The sequence below is a fragment of the Lissotriton vulgaris genome, chromosome 7 (assembly GCF_964263255.1).
Source record: "Lissotriton vulgaris chromosome 7, aLisVul1.2, whole genome shotgun sequence".
In the NCBI taxonomy this organism is placed as follows: Eukaryota; Metazoa; Chordata; class Amphibia; order Caudata; family Salamandridae; genus Lissotriton; species Lissotriton vulgaris.
The window spans coordinates 1,185,834,251-1,185,853,762 of record NC_141695.1 but is presented as its reverse complement, the minus strand read 5'-3'; the positions used below and the strand labels follow the sequence as shown (position 1 = coordinate 1,185,853,762).

The 19,512-nt window shown below is 46.1% G+C and overlaps 1 protein-coding gene across 1 annotated transcript in view; it reads left to right on the top strand.

Moving 5' to 3' along the window:
- PRELID2 (PRELI domain containing 2) overlaps positions 1 to 19,512 on the top strand; it is a 275,242-nt gene that overhangs the window by 62,538 nt on the left and 193,192 nt on the right. Inside the window, exon 2 of the mRNA XM_086931652.1 lies at positions 18,144 to 18,201. Within this exon, the coding sequence (XP_086787778.1) occupies positions 18,144 to 18,201 (58 nt within the window). The remainder of the gene's footprint in view (positions 1 to 18,143; positions 18,202 to 19,512) is intronic.

Here is a 19,512-nt window from a genome sequence, read left to right as displayed (position 1 = left end):
ATATCATTTGGAAGTGGCATCAAAGTGGCAGGATTCAAAACAGAGCATCTCTTTAGGGTCACATTCTCAGCGGCCAATATGACTTGCTCATAGTGAGTGAGCCTGCTATTCGTCAGATGCTGTGTCTTGGTCCTGGTCATTAACAATTCTACAGAATGCGGTACATACACCACGAACTGATGTCCCATGACTACGTTTTCACACCTCTCAATGCTGACACCCGTTGCAGCAACGGATTTGAGACATCCGGGCAACGCTGCGGCTACTGGATCTAAGGTAGCCGAAAAGTATGCGACTGGTCTACGGGCATTTCCGTGTATCTGGGCCAAAACTGACAAAGCACAACCTTCTCTTTCACAGCAATAAAGCAAGAATGGTTTCTCGTAATCAGGCATTCCCAAAGCCGGGGCACGACACAAGTCCTCCCTCAGCTGCAAAAACGCCATCAAACAATCCTTGTCCCATGGTACCGGATCACTCACCCCCTTGTGCGTCAGTTTTTGTAAAGGTTTTGCCTTCAGTGAAAAGTTGGCTATCCACTGCCGGCAATAACCGACCATGCCTAGAAACATCCTGACTTCTCTTTGTGTTGTGGGCGCACTCATTTTCATGATCGCCTCTATTCTGTCTGGAGACACCTTCCGTTTTCCCTTTTCAATCCTGTGGCCCAAGTATTGCACTTCTGTCAAACAGTACTGCAATTTACTTGGAGACACCTTGTGTCCGTTCTCGGCCAAGTGATTTAGTAAGGTGATGGTGTCTATTTTGCAAGCTTCCTCAGTTTCTGACGCCACAAGTAGGTCGTCTATGTACTGGACCAGAACCGAGTTCATGGGCAGCACTAGACTTTCAAGATTTTTCTTCAGCAGCTGGTTAAAAATCGATGGGCTTTCTGTATACCCCTGGGGAATACGACACCATGTTAAAACGCGATTTTCCAGCTTAAAAGCGAAAAGATATTGGCTTTCCTCATCTAAGGGGATTGAAAAGAAGGCCTGGCACAGGTCTATCACCGTGAACCATTCAGCTTGGAATGGTATCTGGAACAGTATCACTGATGGATTCGGTACCACTGGACAACATGAAACAACTATATTATTAATCTTTCGAAGATCCTGCACTATTCTGTATTTCCCACTAGGCTTCTGCAAACCCATAATCGGGGAGTTACATGGACTTCCCACGATCTCCTTCAGTATTCCCTGTTTAATCATAGATTCGATCACAGGCTTTATTCCTGCAATCGTCTCCGGGGTCAACTTGTATTGGGGTGTTCTTGGATACTCGGCATTTGGTTTTACCATGATCTTTACTGGCTCTACCCCTTTGATCAGTCCTATTTCTTCTCCAGTGAAATCCCACACCTCAGGTGACACCGCACCTCTCAAGTCCCATGGGAGCTCTTCCACCGTTAAGGTAGGGTATAGCTCCACACATACCTGTGAGTTTGCAACCTTAAAATCGGCATCATCATCGTTAGTCTGCACTTCTACTCCTTGGGGTGTGCAATATATTGTACAATTCAGTTTACATAGCAGATCTCTTCCCAACAGACACACAGGACTGGAATCACAAATCACAAACTGGTGCTCATCACTGTATTTCCCTATTTTCACCGACACTGGTTCTGTCAGAGGATTTGTCATTCTCCTATTTGCGACTCCTACCACCTGGATCGTCTCTCCCGACATTGGCAGACCTGGGACCACCGCCGATCTTAGATGGATCGAGTGGCCCCCGTGTCCACCAAAAAGGTCGTAGGACATCCTGCCACCTCAGCCTCCACATATGATCCTCTCTGATCTACCTCCAGGGCTGCTCCTAGGGTACAGTCTTCTTCTCTATTCACTCGTTGTCCCGTAAGGGGATCAACGTAGTAGCATTCCTCTCCCCCTACGAACAGTGGCAGTTGTCTATAGGTTTTCCCTCCATTTGCAATACGAGGCGGTTGAGGGAACTGGGCTCGAGGAGTCTGAGTCCCCCCTTTGATAAACTTTCCCTTTGGCATCGCTGTTCCCTTCACCAGACTGTTCTGAACATCAACTCCTCCGGTTCTAATTCCCCCGTCTCTACATTATATGGTCACTCGCGTTTCCAATGTCCCACCTCGTTACACTGATGGCACCTCGTCGTCTTTTTCAGTGTCGCGATATCTACCCTACGTCTCTGTCTTTCCTCATCGTCTTTACTTTGATTATTCTGCTTTTTCCCTAGAGTTCCGGTTCCCTGTTGTCGCTGTCCGCCCTTTCCAGCTGACTGCATCTGTACCAACATCAGCTTCTCCTTAAGTTTCTTTGCTTTCGAGTCTATTTCATCGCTGCAGTACCTTGCATACCTCAGGATTTCATCTAAGGGTTTGTTTTGCCAACAAATCAAATGCTGTTGAATCATTAAGCTAATGTCAGGTCTCAACCCTAGAACGAACTTTGACACAAACTGTCCTATATCTTTAGGATCCATTACGTCCAACCCACTGTACTGTTTGAATGCTTTCAACAATCTCTCATAATACTCGTGAACGGTCTCTTTAGGTTCCTGAGTGGTTCGATCTATTTTAACCCAATCTATGTCCTGTAACGGCACTTTCTCTTTCAACCATGCCATTACCCTCTCGTACTTCTCCATGACTCTCTCTGATGGCCCATTCGTCAGGGCATCCCTATCCGGTTCACAGATGGGCCATTCAACACTGAGCTTACATGCCGTCCACAGATCTCCTGGCACTACAATGTCAAATAGGGTGTTCAAATCGACCCACAGCACTTTAGAGATCTTCACGAACCTCTCTACCTGTTTGTACCACTCTACGGGATTTTCCCTCAGCTTGGGGAAGGAATTGGTAAATGCCGCTAAATCCCCCCTACTCCAGGGCACATGCACGTAGTTTCCATTCGCGATTTCTCGCAAAGGGAAAGCTTCCATCCGCGGTGGCCCTCCCTCTGGGGACATTCCAATTGTACTCCTTCTGACGGTTCCCCTCTTGGACCACCTTTCCTCCCATTTATCCAAATCCCTCCACGTCCTTATACCCAGAATCAGTTCCTTTATGTGTATTTTCAGCCCAATCGTTCTCCGTTCATCTAGGTCCTGATCTGTGCAATTCAGCCTATGGTTACCTTGTAAGGCTTTTGTTCTTGATTAGTCTATCATATACCTGGTTGCCAACTCCGATAGTTTTTCATGGACTGACCTCGCCTTCCGAGTAACATCCTTAGCCATAAACAGTACCTCATCCTGCTCATACAGGTCGATTCTTTCCATTGGCAATGTGCCGTCTATTATTTCATCCAGATCTGATTTTAAACTGGTTACATCGAGCCTTTTTGCCTTTACCTCAGCTCTCAGTATCTCACCCCTAGGTGGTCCGTTCACATCCCTCTCGTCCCAACTCCGAGTCCTACGTCTAGGCACAGGTGAGCTTTGAGGAGTCCTCCTTGATTCTCTTTGTTCCCACCTTTCTAAGTCCCAAGCTTTTCCATCTTCCCTAGGTGTATGGTGAAACAATGTCCTATTTCCCACCACTCCGTTCTGACTCTTCGGCTCTGACTCTCTAGATGCAAGATAGGATCCCCCGTTACGTTCTAGATCGCCGCAAGTCGCTTGCTGTCTGGTGTCACTCAGTAAACGATAAGGTCCCTCACAGCTCTCCATGTTTCCGCGATCCCGTCCGTGATCACCGGACACATGGTGAGACCTCTCGCGACTCCCCATACTCCCGTGACTCCAATGTTGCACATTTTCGCCCGGTGCATGGTGAGTGCACCTGTAACTATTTCGGTACTCCTGTGTTCTTCGTTCTCCCTCACTAAGGCTGTGGCGAGGCACCCCCCCCCACACCCTGCACCCTTGTCTTCACACATCTGTCCATTGCCACTGATGATACGGCAAGTATCTCTTCTACTTTCTTGACTCCCTCCCTCCCACTCCGGACTGCTTTCGCCAGCCCCGCAGTGAGAGAGGATCCTGTTATCTTGGCCTCTCCATTCGGCTTCCGTTTCTATTCTTTTATTCTGTGTCTCTACAGCAGCATCCCATTCCTTCAAGTACTCACTTAACTCTTTAAAGGATTTCGGTTTTGGTCCCCTCAAATCCATCTGTTCTCTCTGACCCCCCCGCTCTATTAAGGGATCCGTTTCTGTATCCAATGGGGTACTCCGACCCCTTGGTCCTAGCAACTGCCTTTGGGAATTAATCGTATTGTTCCTACTTTCCATCTCTGCTCTTTCCCTGTCCCAACGTGCCTGTTCCTCCTCCTGTGCTCTCTCTGGGTTTTAGATGGACACTACAGGGCCTATGGTAACAGGTACTTGGAGAGCGTCCGGCAGTTGATACGACCTTGCACACTCCGTTTCCGGCACCTTCTGTACCACAAACCTTCCTACTACTCTCTGTACTGGACTAGGTTGAGGTATTTCCTCACCTTTCTTGGGTTCCCAATCTGATATGGGGAGCGGTCTATATTCCCCCTTCCCAGCCCCGTCCCCCTGTTGGAGTTCGGGACGTTCGGCTTCTCTGTTGTACGGAGGTGGTCTGTCTGATAATAGCCTCTCTATCAGACTATCATCCGTCTCGCTCTCCTCATCCTCCTCTGGAGGTTTCTTTTCTCCTGTAACCTCTAGCACTGGGTACAGCTTGTCTGCGTCTATTCTCTGTACTCTCCACTTTTTAGCCTCATCATCCCATTTAGCATCCTGTACTGCTCTTACCGATCGTCTCACTCTTTCTTGGCGCCTGTTCAGGCTCCTGTCGTACGCCGCCCTGAACCATGCATTGAGGGCCTCGAACTGTGTTGGCCTGGGTAGAGGTCTCGTTGCGAGCATTACCGCTTTCAGCTGATTCAATGCTTCTAACCTAAACGTCCCGTACCTCGGGAACGTCAGTTCCTCGTTTCCCTCTGTTAACTTGCTCCACTCGGAGATCCACAGTATCGAGTGTAACCCTACATTCACAGCCATATAATAAGCTGGTGTGCCCTCCGGTGGGGCCTCTTCCCCCGCATATGAGTTCCCTCTGTCTCTCTTAAAGATCGCCCTTAGACATTTAAAACACTTCATTTTCAAAACTCTACGATTTCCTTAATTCCCTTCCTTATTTACTTCCCGATGCCGAACCACCAATCTCTGCGCGGTTCTCGCTGACCAGCCTATCCCAGCGCGGCTCTCGCTGACCAGCCTATCCCAGCGCGACTCGCTCTGACGTCACTCGTCCCCTTTGCAGCAGCTCCCCTCCTTTCTCAGCTCGTCTCCCGGTCTTGCATGCGTCCCATTCATACACCGAAAAATGACTACTTCCGACCAAGCGATCACTTTTCTTGACTGTACGTCCACAGTCTAACTGGAATTGTCACCTCAACTGACGAGACGTCTTTCACTAACGTTCAGACGCTCGCCTTAACTGATAGGTTACTTACACACAGTAAACGTCCGACCAGCGTCCGTTACTCATACACTCACTCTGACGTTCCCCCTATCACGGTCCTACGGGCGATCAATGGTACCTCATGACCCCCTTCACAACGGTAGACAATTACTCTGGATGCCCGATACACCCGAACCACTCAAGCCCTTCTCTGGACTTAAGATTTTCACCGGTTGCGCGCGCTCACAACCGTCTCACACTCACACTACAGACATTCAACTCCGCTTGACATTACAACACAGGTACAACACAAAACACCGCAATCTGGCAACGCATGACCCTTATACTCACTCTCGACCGACTCTGCTGCTTTTTCTCTCTCGCACCATCGACACCTTCTTCGGCAGGTAGTTCTTCTTCTGGTCGTCGATGACTAGGGGCCTTGGGGTAATCTAGACCTAACCTAGGTTGCCTTCCTCAAGAAGCCAACCATCTTTCTCTGCTACCAACTGCGGGAAATGAGATTTTGATCTCTTATCTGATCACTTAGATACCTATCTCATTGAATCCCTTTTTGGATCGGTTATTGACTGTCATTGAGTAAAAGGCAAACCCACATAGGTTAAATCAACCCCATAGACTGACGCAACTCTAAAGAACCACTTACAACGGTAAAAGTTTAAAGGTTTATTATAAAACCAAAATCAGTTGCAAGTACAAGCACCTCAGTATAAGGTTCAACAGGTATACAGGTACAAGAAGGAACATGAATTCCCTCAGAAATCTCAATCTACAGAAGAAAACAATCAAAACTAATTCGAAGATCAGCAAGTTAAATATCATTGACACTAAGTGGATCTGAAGCGTCATTTACAGAAAAAAAATGAAACAGGTTAAACTGTCCCTACTCTATGCTAGATGACATCCCTACTTAGCGAATCTTTACCTGAAAAGGTGTCAGCCGTTTGACTTCCGAAGAAGCTCAAACTCTCTTAAACTCTGATGGAAACCTATGTCGCATAGCAGTACCCTTTCTGCCTACCCATCCGCTCTCTAAGGGTCCTCAGGCCATCTGCTCTGCCTTCTCCCCGGGGTGCTGTCCCTAATACAAAATCACAGTATGGGTGGAACGCCCCTTTGAGACGCCCACCACGTACACATTTCACGTGGTCCTGCTTCTGGTTTTTTCCATAGTTTCGTTTCTTTGAATCGTCTGTTAAGTTGACCTTGCTTCCCAGGCGCCGTCTCCATCGTGCTGGTACCCCCATGACATTCCGGTCGACTCCTCCGGACCAGAGCCTATCTCCTCAAACAGAGCTCTATTCATTACATTTGTGATTGGTACCCCCCTCGCACCTGGAAACAGACACTTCGAAACAGGGCCCCAAATTCCAAGCGTCCCTTATCTCACTAGGCCATAAAACTTCGACCAGCATTGGCAATTTAATTTAACGAGACTTTTGACTCTTGGCTCGCACGTGCAGATCAAAGCTATCCCCTATCTCTCCAAACCCACTAAATTATATGCAGTGGACTACACTTTGTGAACTCTTACTTCTTTAGCCTAAAATAACATGTGAACACACCACTCTATAATTATACAAACTCTTCTATAGGATACGGCTTTTAACATACACATATATAAAATAAGCAAATCATTAAAAATATCGAATCCATGTTACATGAAAGATACAATGGTACCCTTTCGTTCTTACACAGTGCTATATGGTCTGCACGTTTCTTCATTTTACATTTCATCTCTTTCTTCGTTTAGTAACTGCATACATGAATTCTGTTTAGCACGTTCTAATGTTCCTGAGCATTTTCACACATTTCTACATTGGCCCATCATGTATACAGGCCTTTCTAATTCAAATAAACACTCTAGAGTAAATACAGATACATATTCTCATTTCTTAAGTGACATAGGCTAACTTTACGCTACAGGCTTGTGAATATGCTGCAGACATGATTTTCATTCAAATTGCGCTCTCTCACCAGTAAGACTCCTCATGTTTCTATACTTTGGGGCTCGCTGTATCCGGCATTGGATGGGAACAGTCTCCACCTGTCTTATTTTCATTCATACTATCCTGCTTGCGGTTTTATCTGTTAGCATCTGGGAAGCGGGCCAGCAATTCATTAGCCCGAGATCCACCTCGTGCTCGTCATTAGAGGAGCCTCGGGTAGGTTTATAAATCAAAACGTACCCAGGGACGAAATGAATAAGTCTCCTCGAAAGACCTGATGACACACTGCGATTTCTGAGTCTTCAGTTAAATCATGCAACTTCAGTCATAGCAGCAGAGCATTCCATGATGACGTCAGTGGGTCTTCCGCTCAGGCTGGTGCTAGAATGTTCCACGAAAGAAAGCATTCACCGAGCATAGGCCATTACTAGCGTGACGATATCGCCAAACACATGCAAAGGTAAAGAGCGCAACATTGCAAAGTATTTAACAATAAATACAGCGTTTTGTGGTTTAAAAGGGGAATGTTAATAACAACTTATTATTGTAGCTGGTGTTGATCCCTTTAGCCTTTACCCGGTGCCTTTTTCCTCTGACCCAGTCACGTATGGAAGAAAAAGTCCGCCTTTCTACACATCTCTTGGGTTTGAGTCTCTTGGTGGCAGAAAGAGAGGGAATTAGCAATTTTGACGTTCAGCGCAGTTACTCACTTGGCCACTAGGTGGCACCCAACCATTTCATTTGGAGCGAGGGAATTGCGCTCATTTGATGCTGAACGCCTACTCTTCAGTTTAATTTGGAAGCTCTTTCTGTTCGCCTTTTACCCTCATTTCCGCGACTCGCGATGCTAAGAGGTAGTTAAGCATGGGCAACACTGCCCATCTGTTACTGGACATCAACCAGAAGTGTGCCACGCATTTTCCGCCGGTGAGGTGAACGAGTGTGCAAATTACATCTACATCTGAGATTATACTTGATGTGGAACTGTGGACATCAATGGAGGTGCCATAAATTATCACTGCAGAATTAACAGCACCGTGGGGATTGCGCCCTTCTGGTAGCCAACTCGACCAAGACGTGAATTTGTTGAGTACGCGTCATCAAGGCTGGTCTCACCACCGAATAAGGAATCGAGTGAAAAACAGTGCTTCACTTGTGTTCCCCCCCTACTTCTGTTTTTTGTGTGCGCAAACTCTCCCTAGTAATGTAACCACACCAGTGTCTGTGGTACCACCTCCTCCCCAGGACAATGCACTCGAGTTCCTCAGTCCACCGTGCAGCGAAATCCGGCTGGCCGGGTGACGTCAAGAAGGAGAGACTTTGTTAGGTCAGGCATGGGTAGAGGAGTTCGGGCCCTGCTTGAAGCCACCTTTCAACTACCTATGGGGGCGTTAGCAAACCAAGCACTGTTTGAATGCCTGACCTCTCGGCTCTATTTTGCTATTTTAAACTGTTTCCTGCATTGAAAATTACATTTTTGAAGTACTTTAAAAATGTTTTTCCAACAGCTTTAAGCTCAGTTGTCCGGGTAACCGAGTTTTCCTTGCAAACGCTTGATGCTCAGTTGCCTGGGTAACGCAGCTTTCACAGCAAATAACGCCCTCGGATTCTGGGCCCCATACCAATGAGCTTGTAAGACGCTTTCCACCATCATGGTCCACTTTTTACTGGCGGTTTCATCAATGCCTTGCAAAGTTGCACAGCACACTCCTTTCGCATGCAGTGTGGCAATTTATTCTCTTCTGTTTGGGATTTGCAGTTGAATTTATATAGCGCTTTATACCCACTATGATGTGCCTAAGCACTTTCAGTGGACGAGATACTTTGTACTGAGTACATTTTGGGCCATGAGTGAGTTCTTGATAGGGGTGAATATGGACTTTATAATTATCTGTCCAGTCGGTTCAAAGCGAAGTATTTTACTGTGTAAAACCATGCACACAACTGGAGGCAGTGGGTGCGAATGTAATTCAGTACCCCATGACCTCCCTTTTGTGCGCAAAATGTTTCTATGAGAATTTCGGACAACGTTTATTGCGCATTGTCCTGGAGGAGGCGATGTTCATTCAATTGGAGCACCCACAACCCTGGCGTGTATTGAAGGTGGTCTGGGCAATGCCACTCTAGGGTTAAAGGTGGCAAGCCCTCTTCACTTACTACCTCCCTATTATAGCTGGGAGGATCCGCAGACATGAAGAAAGGCTAGGGAATGAAAGAGGGAGATGGTAACGTTGGGCCAAGAAGGATAACTGGATTTCCTATCGATGTAGGTACCTGCTTCTTTCCAACCTTACTAACATCCTGCAGGGTCCACCCAAAAGTCAGCAGAGGATGTGCAGCCAGTAGCCGCGTGGGCGGTGACCGGGAATCTCACAGAGCTGCAGATCTGCCTACACATACGGTGCCACTGGGTGTTAAACCATATCAGTGCCCGGCCATGTCCGGTCAATTGCCGCTATCACACACTGAACACCGGGTAAGCTGGAACCCCCTTCACAGAGAAGGGATTTCTCGCTCATTTGTGCAAGCTGTCCAAAGATGCAACCCATTACGGTTCCTGAAGCAGCATCTAAAGCCCCTTTTCCCAAGGATGCTGCATCAGAAGCCTTTTTTTGTATTTTGGGGTGGGTGGGATGCAGGTAGTGGATTCTGAGGCTATGCTTGAAATCAAACTGTAGTGAGCCACCCGGCCACTACCATACATTGTATTCACTTGCACGCGGAGGGCCGGGGGCGGACCAAAGGTTTAAATAAACGTTGTGAAGCTGCGCAAAGCTATTGCACGTACTGTGACTGAGTGTCCTGCCTAGTCTATGGAGTCTCAAGTGAGGCTCGTTCATGAGGAGTCACCAACACCACACAAACCCACATTCTCTCTCTGGTCCCACCCCCAATAATTAATCTTAGTTAAAGACTCACCCTGTCATCTTCACCATGGTCCGCCTCTCCAAGGCCACTCATTCTCCTCATACAGGAAATTGGTTTTAAAGGTTGGCAGGCCTGCACCTGGACTACTTTCTATGTAAAACGTGAGTCTAGGTTAGCCTGTCCAGGTCTCTAGCCACTTGGGACTATTCAGCCAGTCCGCAAGAAGCACAGCTGTGAAACTGGCCTGTTTGTGACAAATAAGAATTCCCCATATTCTGGTCATGTTTCCTCAGATCCATTTTAGAAATCTAAAATATCCGAACTAGGTTTAAACTGCAGATGTATCAGTCTACGGTATTTGATCACAAAATGCAAAGCTGTACACATTTGAAGCAATAATGACAAACTGGTAATGCAAAAATAATAATAACCGCATTAGACAGCTACCTGTTATATATTCTCTCTCTCTATACATATATTTATATCAGAAGAGGAGGGTAGAGACCAACCCAAAGGTCTTTAGTTTTCAGATTTACTGGAAGTGTTCTCCCCACATCCCTTTTATGTAGATTATTATTAGTCTCAGTTTGGCTTTGTGTCGAAAGTGCTGCTCTTGAAATACAAAAAAATAGATCTGCCACCTGCCCTTGTTTTGACTGAAAGGTCTGTATTTCTATTGTTAGAATTTCTCTTTTCAGCTCTGTTTGTTTTTCTCTTTCCTCCCGCGGGACTTCAGACTGAGATTTAAGTGTTTTGATCTGTGAAACAGAAACGGGAACTCTCTAGGAAGGACATCACTCGGAGGGCCAGCGGTAATGTATCCTGCCGTACAGTTATCTTGGGAAGGGATCATATTTCAGAATACAGAGCAGGGCACAAGTCCTAAAAAAAAAAGAAGTTGAGGGACGCTGTCACCGGAAGTGACGTCACAACAGGAAGTGACGTCACGAAAGGTGGCTCGCGCAATCGGGCTCATTGCCTCCCCTCCTCACCCATTAGATGCGATTGCATCTGAGGAGTCAGCGTGTGAACAGGGTGCTTTGGGCTCCGAGCTCCTCGTCCCAGAGAGGCCAAAGAGTGAAGTCCAGCTGTTTGGCAGGGGGGACAGCGTCCACCTAGTAAAATAAGTGGGGGGACGCCGTCCACTTGCGTGGTACCCCGACTCGAGCCCTGATACAGAGGGAGCCCAGCCGGACACTGTCACCCAAACCCACGTATCTCCAGAACTAGAAAGGCTTCAAGAGAAATATAGTAAGGAGAAACCAGGATTACATCTGTAGGCGCTATTCACATGCAGTTGAGGCTAGCGTGGTCTTCTTGCTCCATGTCCTCAAAAACATCATGTTTCCGGTCCTGGATATTTTGGGCACATACACATAGGTGTATGAATAAGCCCACTGCAACAGTGCGAGTCACTATTCTGCGGGTTTTAAGTGTGGATTTTGCAAGATAAACCTGTGGCATCACTAACCTTTATTTGCATTCCCTGGTGGTTCTGATACTGGTACATTGAGACGTAATTGAATTATCCTGATGGTATTGTCTCCCTGCCAGTGGTTTAATGCGGTCCTGGGGTTTCTTGGTTAAGCCATTCAGTCAGGATCTCTCGCACCCTTCCTCATCGTGAACGGAGCAGATGCACCCAATGGTGGTCCTCTCTACTAAATAAAAACTACCTTGAGGGTTCCTTTTTAAATACGAGACGCTGCAATGGGGTCCATTCAGAGCTCCATTCCTCTTCTCAATCTTACCTTTTGGGCGAAGTGTACATCTTAACTCTGCCATGATTCAGAAGCTGCCCTCTGTCCCCCGTAGGACCTGCAGTTGTTGCATGTTACTGAAGTTGAAGGTCACGCTACCGAAATCTGCTAAATGTCAGGGTGCCACTCTGTGCCACACAGTGTTGGCTCTCTTCACAAGGCCCATCAGTGCAGGGACATTAGTATGCGGTGAACCATAAGGGGAGCTCAAAAGCTCATTTGTGGAAGCTCTGTGCAGCTGAAGTCCATTACATATTTTGGAATCTCCCAAAACATGGGGCGACACCTCTCATAGCTTTGTCCTTTTAGCAGGACAATTGTGGCTGCTCAGGCAGGGCTGGAGCTCCTAATCACTGCCCCGCTAGGGCCTGGTTCCATCCATGGCCCCTCCTCTCCCGTAGGCTCTGATGGTGGAAATACTTAAAAGTTTGACAGGTCTGGATGTCTTAAGAACAGGGAAGCCTACATCGCTGTGATTACCATTACATGGTCACATGTTAAAGGAGTTACATGACCATGAAAGCCTTTGAATGCGCCTACCTTATTTTGTTATGGGATATTTTTAAGGAAGTAAGCACTGTTCGATACGGATTGCCTTGCAAGGCAACATCAATGTAGGTACAGTGCAGCGAGATCCATCTAGCCGCATTTTTAATGAATGACTGCAATATAGTTGTGTGTCTTTTCTGTTTTTGTCAAATACTGTATTGCTGTATGGAGACACTTTCGGGTAATTGCGCGCTATACAAAATACATTTACATTACATTTCAGGAGAGTTTTGTGTTTAGCATGTTATTCCTGTTCCCCACACACAAAATTTGATTGAATTTGGCCATACTTCTGCTGTGATCCTCCTGGATGATCGGTTTGCCCACCGCATATCAATGTGTTTTTTTAAGGTTAATTCAATTTTCTCCTACCTGCGTTCTCTTCTATTCCCTTCCCGCTGCACAGCAACCTGCACCCTAACAATTAAGTGAACTGACAAGTATACATTTCCTAATTTCTTTTCTGAAGGTTAATGCATAATTTTGTTTGTGTTATATGCCGGTATATGTGCTTCCTCTTTATGTTGAGCCTACTACACAGTGCATGCGCTGTCTGTTGCGAGGCATATTGTGGCATACCAAGAATTTAGAAGAGCTTGGAGCCCACCATTGCTTACCATTGACTGGCTTTCCTTGTCACTCTAATTTGCCTGCTCCGTATTCGTGTATCAGCTTATCAATCTTGTGTTTGTCCCTCCCATGCAGGATTGCTTCCTTACAATGTCTCAGATTGGCTGGCTTTGTTGCTTCCACTGCGTGCTTTTCAGGCACTACTTTTTTCTTTTGTGTTCAGCATTAGATAAGAGTGCATGTTTTTTTGTGCACTCTTTCATGTACGTTTCTCCCCCTATACTCCGTGTTGCTCTGTTGCCTGACTGCTTCCCTCCTTTGCGCTTGCCTGTATGCTTCTCCGCACAATTTTCCTCCACCCATATCAACTGTGTTGCTTCCCCTTAATCCCAGAGTTGCTTTTCCTCCTGCCCTACCCCTGTGCTTTCTTGTTCTGCCACCCCGTTGATTTTGCTTCTCCTTCAGCCCTCCCACTGTTGCTTTCACGTGCTCTCCTGTTTTGCTTCGATTCAGAAAAGGGGGTGGTGATGGACAGAGTATCTGAATTAAGCAGAACACTCGTACCCAGTTAACAGATCAGGGCTTGATCCATCACCGTTTTTTAGCTCACTGCACCATCCCAGCTCAGAACCTGGCTACATGCAAATTAGTCTGTCCCTGGCCCAGTGCATCATGGGAACAGGGCAGACCAAACTACCAAGCCAATTCTTTTACTGGAAAGGAAACAAGCTTCCGGGGACCGGTTTCTGGCATTACAGCCGTCTTCGGCCCGGGTTGCTTGAATCCTGATGGTGCAGTGAGCAAGGGACTCATGTCTGAGCATACCCTTCCACGCTTGTGGTGGACAAAACGATTCAGAAAAGGGGAGGTGATGGACAGAGTATCTGAATTAAGCAGAACACTCGTACCCAGTCAACAGATCAGGGCTTGATCCATCACTGTTTTTTAGCTCACTGCACCATCCCAGCTCAGGACCTGGCTACATGCAAATTAGTCTGTCCCTGGCCCAGTGCATCATGGGAACAGGGCAGACCAAACTACCAAGCCAATTCTTTTACTGGAAAGGAAACAAGCTTCCGGGGACCGGTTTCTGGCATTATAGCCGTCTTCGGCCCGGCTTGCTTGAATCCTGATGGTGCAGTGAGCAAGGGACTCACATCTGAGCATACCCTTCCACGCTTGTGGTGGACAAAACGATTCAGAAAAGGGGGTGGTGATGGACAGAGGATGGTGCAGTGAGCTCAAAAACGGTGATGGATCAAGCCCTGATCTGTTGAAACCGGTCCCCGGAAGCTTGTTTCCTTTCCAGTAAAAGAATTGGCTTGGTAGTTTGGTCTGCCCTGTTCCCATGATGCACTGGGCCAGGGACAGACTAATTTGCATGTAGCCAGGTTCTGAGCTGGGATGGTGCAGTGAGCTAAAAAACGGTGATGGATCAAGCCCTGATCTGTTGACTGGGTACGAGTGTTCTGCTTAATTCAGATACTCTGTCCATCACCACCCCCTTTTCTGAATCCTCCTGTTTTGCTTCAGCAATCCCCCATCCTTCCCGTATAAGTTTGGCCTTGGGCCCTCCCCCATGTTACTTTGCTGTTCCCTCCCCATCATACTTCGTGTTGCCTCTGCTCCACCCAGACCATCTGCTTAAAAACAAAATACTTTTGCTTGTTTTTTTTTCCTCTTTACTTACTGATAGAACAGGGATTTCGCTAATGCTTGTTTTTTTGTCCTTTAATGGGAAAAAGCCCTTGTGAATACCCCATTCTCCTTTTGTCCTTTCTATTTCTATTTTTAGGTCTCGGCTCCTACCAACTTCGGCTGTCTGTTGGGAAACAAGCATGTTATCCAACATAGAGTTACAGTGGGCTTTGTATCCGCCCTTCACTGACTTTAGCTATCTCAGTGGCTTGATTCTGATTCCATTGCATTTCTCCCTTTGCTTGTATTTTCTCACCTAAAGATCATTTTTAACTCATTGTTCTATTGTAATGACCTTGCATTCCAGTTCACAAGGGTCTATTTTGCCTCCCTGTGTGTGTCCATCCCTGCTCCCCCTTCTGCGTTGAGCCCATGCTCTCTTTAAAATGCGTTAGCACTACCAGTGCCTGCGTGTGTCATTTTGTAGGGGCACGCATGCATGATGAAGTTTGCACGTGCATGTGCCAACATGCATGCACATACAAAATGACATCAATGCCATTTTTTAATGTTTCGGCTCTAGACACGCACCCGCTATCTTAAAGAGACATGTTGGATATACTTTGTGAGCTTCAGTCAGCCCATAAGCTTCCAATGTGTTGGCCCTATTGTTGCTCTCCTAATCTTTCTCTTCATTTGTCCATGGCATGCATGCGTCATGCCTCTTGATGTGTATAGCCTTTCCTGAGAGAAGGCACATGCGAGAATAGGGACTAGTTCTCTTCCTCTGTTTTGACCCCCAACATTTGCAAAATCTGGTTTCTTGAGCAGAAAAGTAAAGGAATATGGAGAAGAGCAGCGAGCATCAAAATCTCTGGTGAGTTGCTCGATAATCAAAACTAACTTTTCACTCCTCTGCCCTCTCCGAGAAGCAGTACAACCCCTCTTGAAGGAACCTCCTCTGTTTTTTGTTTTACAACAATGCTTCAAATCCAAAACAGCAGTCATTTTCCTTGCCCCTGCTTTAAATTAATGGGCATGCATTAAATATGTTTGCATCTTTTTTTAGGGGTGCTTGTGTTTTCCTGATGTTGCCGCAATCCCTCCCAACTCTCCATTTCTTGTTGCTGCCGTCGCTCCCGACAAGTTGCTTGTTGACCCGTCTTGTTGCTTGTTTTTTCAGTTTTTCTAGAAAACCTCACACACACAAATCCCCTGCCCTCTTCTCCACCCACACACTGGGTCTTTGTAACATGATACAGAAGGCTTACCTGGTGTCTGGGAAACTTGCAACTTGGGCAGCTCCATTATGGAGGGCAGGCACCCCCATCTCTAAACCCCCCTTGTGTTAGTGCTAAACAAAGAAAGTCTGTTGGTAAACTATTTCAAACCTTATATTGGGGAGAGTGTAATGCAGATAATGTGCAAAGTAAAATCTGCAACAGGCGTCTGCAGAGACTGGTTCATCTTCCATCCTGATGAAAGTACGTTTCTACCTAGTCTGTACATTTAGCACTGCATTACTGCATCATTCTTCAGCGCAGGCTACTTTACGTGCAGCAAGATTCACAGGTGACAGAAATTACTTTTCGATGTATTTATTTATGTGTGGCGCTCAACTAAAGCCGAACTAAAGCCAGACTTGCATCCTTGAGTTAGATTCCCTGTGCTATTGCGACAGGCTTAAATGGTGCATAACAGAGTTGAGGTGCCCTGCTCATGAACACAGAAGGAAGGTATGGTCACCCTATAAGATAAAAACAACAGTGACCCACAAAACACCATGTAGTAAGAAGAGGGAATACATTTAATAAAGGATCCCTGAATTTGAATCTAGGCATGCAATGATCTCTGCATTTTAATGATTGTTGGCCGTGGTACTTCTAGCCAGTCGGCTAGCTCAGTGGGTTGAGGGCCTGCAGCAGGCATGTGTCTGTGTAATATGGAAGTGGCAAATATGAATTGCACTAACGCAGATGGTACCTCCTGTTCTTGAGAGGTGAAGAAAATAAGTATCATGGTTTTACCAGGTAATTTTGGTAGCGCTTGTTAAAGGGAATTGTCACATTTTGCTTTGTGTTTTGCTTTTTATAAAATGGTAAATATAATTTGGGATGCCTTGTATATACAAAGGCATAACGCCATATCAGCTGCGGGCGCTTGGGTGCCGCATCTGCCTGGGTGACACTTACAATCTGGCCATGCATTGCTGAAACATATTGACATTGACAAAGCCAATAGCTCTTGCATTGCAGAGACGGATTAGCTTTGCCAATGCTTGTTTTAATTTACCAAGACAAAAATTGATTGGTTAAAAATGAGAAAAGTAATTCAAAGGTGTTATGTTTTTTAAGTGGGGGACTGGCAGCAATTTGCCATTAATAAATAAAAATGCGGCTATGTGTTGAGGGAAAACTGAGAAGCGAATGGGAGGGTGGGATTACACTAAAAATAAAGGTATGTGTGAGGTAGGAAGGGAAAAAAGAGCAACACAGGAGAAGCACTTGAGTAAGAAAAACACAATGATGAGGGGAGAATCATATGAGGGAGATAGCAACACTGGAGTATGTTGGACCGAGAAGCGTGAGTACGAGATAGAGCAACAGAAAGGTTTTGGAGGAAAGGGATGAGAAACATGTCAGGGAGACTCCTGGAAAGCACATGCACTCTTGAAGTGCTTAACCAAAAAGGGAGAAAAAATCACTTAAAGTGAGCAGTGGAAGGACAGAAGCCAGTCAATCAGAAATATGGTAAAACGTCTTGACTCTCCCAGGGAGGAAAAACATAAAATAGACAAGGAAAGTCATTGAATAAGAAGCAAGCAAAATGAGTGACAATAAAGCTAAACAATGGAGATAAAGGGGAGGGCTGTACGTTTCTACGTTTTTGAGAAGTGCAATAGATCTTTTGCAACCAGGCAGCTCGAGCTGTCTGGTAGGGAATGCCTAAAAAACATTTGCAAATCTTATAGGTGTCATCGGTGAGACATATTGGTTTTGCCAATGTTACTTATTTTACGCTGGTTAGCCTCATACTGATAAAGTAACCCATAGAATGTATGCTCACCATACTCTTCATGCCACAATGCAGCACTTTCTAGAAAATAGTTTTTTAGGCACTGTAGGGAATGGGCGGTGGTTTCTTGGGAACCACATGCCGTAATACATTTTGTCGCATACCTGATGTCTTTTGTTTTTTATAACTTGTCTTGTGCACCCCACCATAATTTAATTTTATGTGAATTGATTTCAGTGGAAGATTGAGGTTAGTTAATAGGCATACTGCTCTTGTCTGCCTGCCAGAGCTCTATACCCTCTTAGGGTGTTTTAGAACGAGGAACATCCTGTGTTTATGTATGTGGGGTTCAGGCTCTTTATCCTTAACACCTCTGCTGCAGAATCTAATCCATGCACTGTCTTATTCCGTCTAGTATCCCACGCCCTTGGAGAAGCATGTCACTGCAATAAAGACCGTGGAGGAAAAAACAGGTAAGTGCTGAGACATCGAAGATCAAGTCCATCTTATTGAATGTTGCAGGAAAGACAGCTTTGGTGGTGATTTTCTTTGAATAATGATCTCCGGAGCACAAGAATGTGAGGGAAAAAATCTTGCATTCTTAGTAATTAATTGTGCATTGGGTGTGGAATTAGGGGTGTCTGTCACAAATAGGTCACTGATAATCCCATACATGGCAGTAGGGTGAACAAAGGCAGCCTCTAGTGGCGAGGTACTTCAGTGTGAACCAGAGACTTTAGGTCCTGAAGAAAGCCACTGACCCTTAGGCATTTTGAAGACGGCCAAAACATGTTGACATTGATATAGGATAATAGAGTGATTAGTATCCTTTGTTATCTTCCACTTTTGATTGAAATCCTTTCAGGACATCCAGTAAAAAAATTGATTTGTGATAGCTCTAGATAGTTTTACCAGTATGTGTATTATATCTCTGGTTGTATTGTTTGGGATGCAAACACTATGAATAAGAAATAAATGAAAACTGCTCCAACTTACAGTGGCAGAGCACACCTTGGACTCAGTTGGGTCCACGGTGTGGGAATTCTGATGATGAACCTTGCCTCATCTGGGTGAGGGCCTTGAATTTCTTGGGGATAACGCTGTCTGAGGGAAATGGAAAGGAAACTATAAATAGTTGTATCTTTTCTATGTGTATTTGAATTTTTTAAATTAAATTTTCAAATAGAATGTGTGTTTCTATTCACTTTTAATTCTGCCTAACCACCTTTTGTTATACAGGTGCATCGCGGGCGAGCTCTGACTCACCCGTTTATCTTGGCAAGCCTCTCCTGGCCCCTTTTCCCCGCAGCTGGTGTTACGGTGGTGGTGAGGGCGGGCGGCCATCTTGAGAGGAGTCCCTCTCCCCAGCAGAACTGGTGGCAGCGTTCTAGCTGGGGGAGAGAGGACACGGCATAAAATTAGCATGCCTGCAACAGCGCGCAGCGGTCGGGCATGGCGGGCGCGCCTCAGGCGCGCCGAAGGTAAGCCAAAGGTCAGCCCGTCTGCGCCCGTCCGCGTCTCGGACGTGGCGGACGCTGGGCGAGCTGCCAAGCAGGCTCTGACCTCGACTATAACTAATATTAGTTATACACGATTGTCTTTGATGGCCTTACGCCCATCACTAGATAAAGATTTGCCTTGTGTTATTATTGACCCTGTAAGGCTCAGCTCGTGCTCGTCCTGCGGTTTTGCATGCAGTATAAACAATGCTACTTCACTGAATTCTAGCTTTGATGTAGCCTCTATTTCAGCAGCCCTAATAAATGTGTGATCAATGTGTAAAC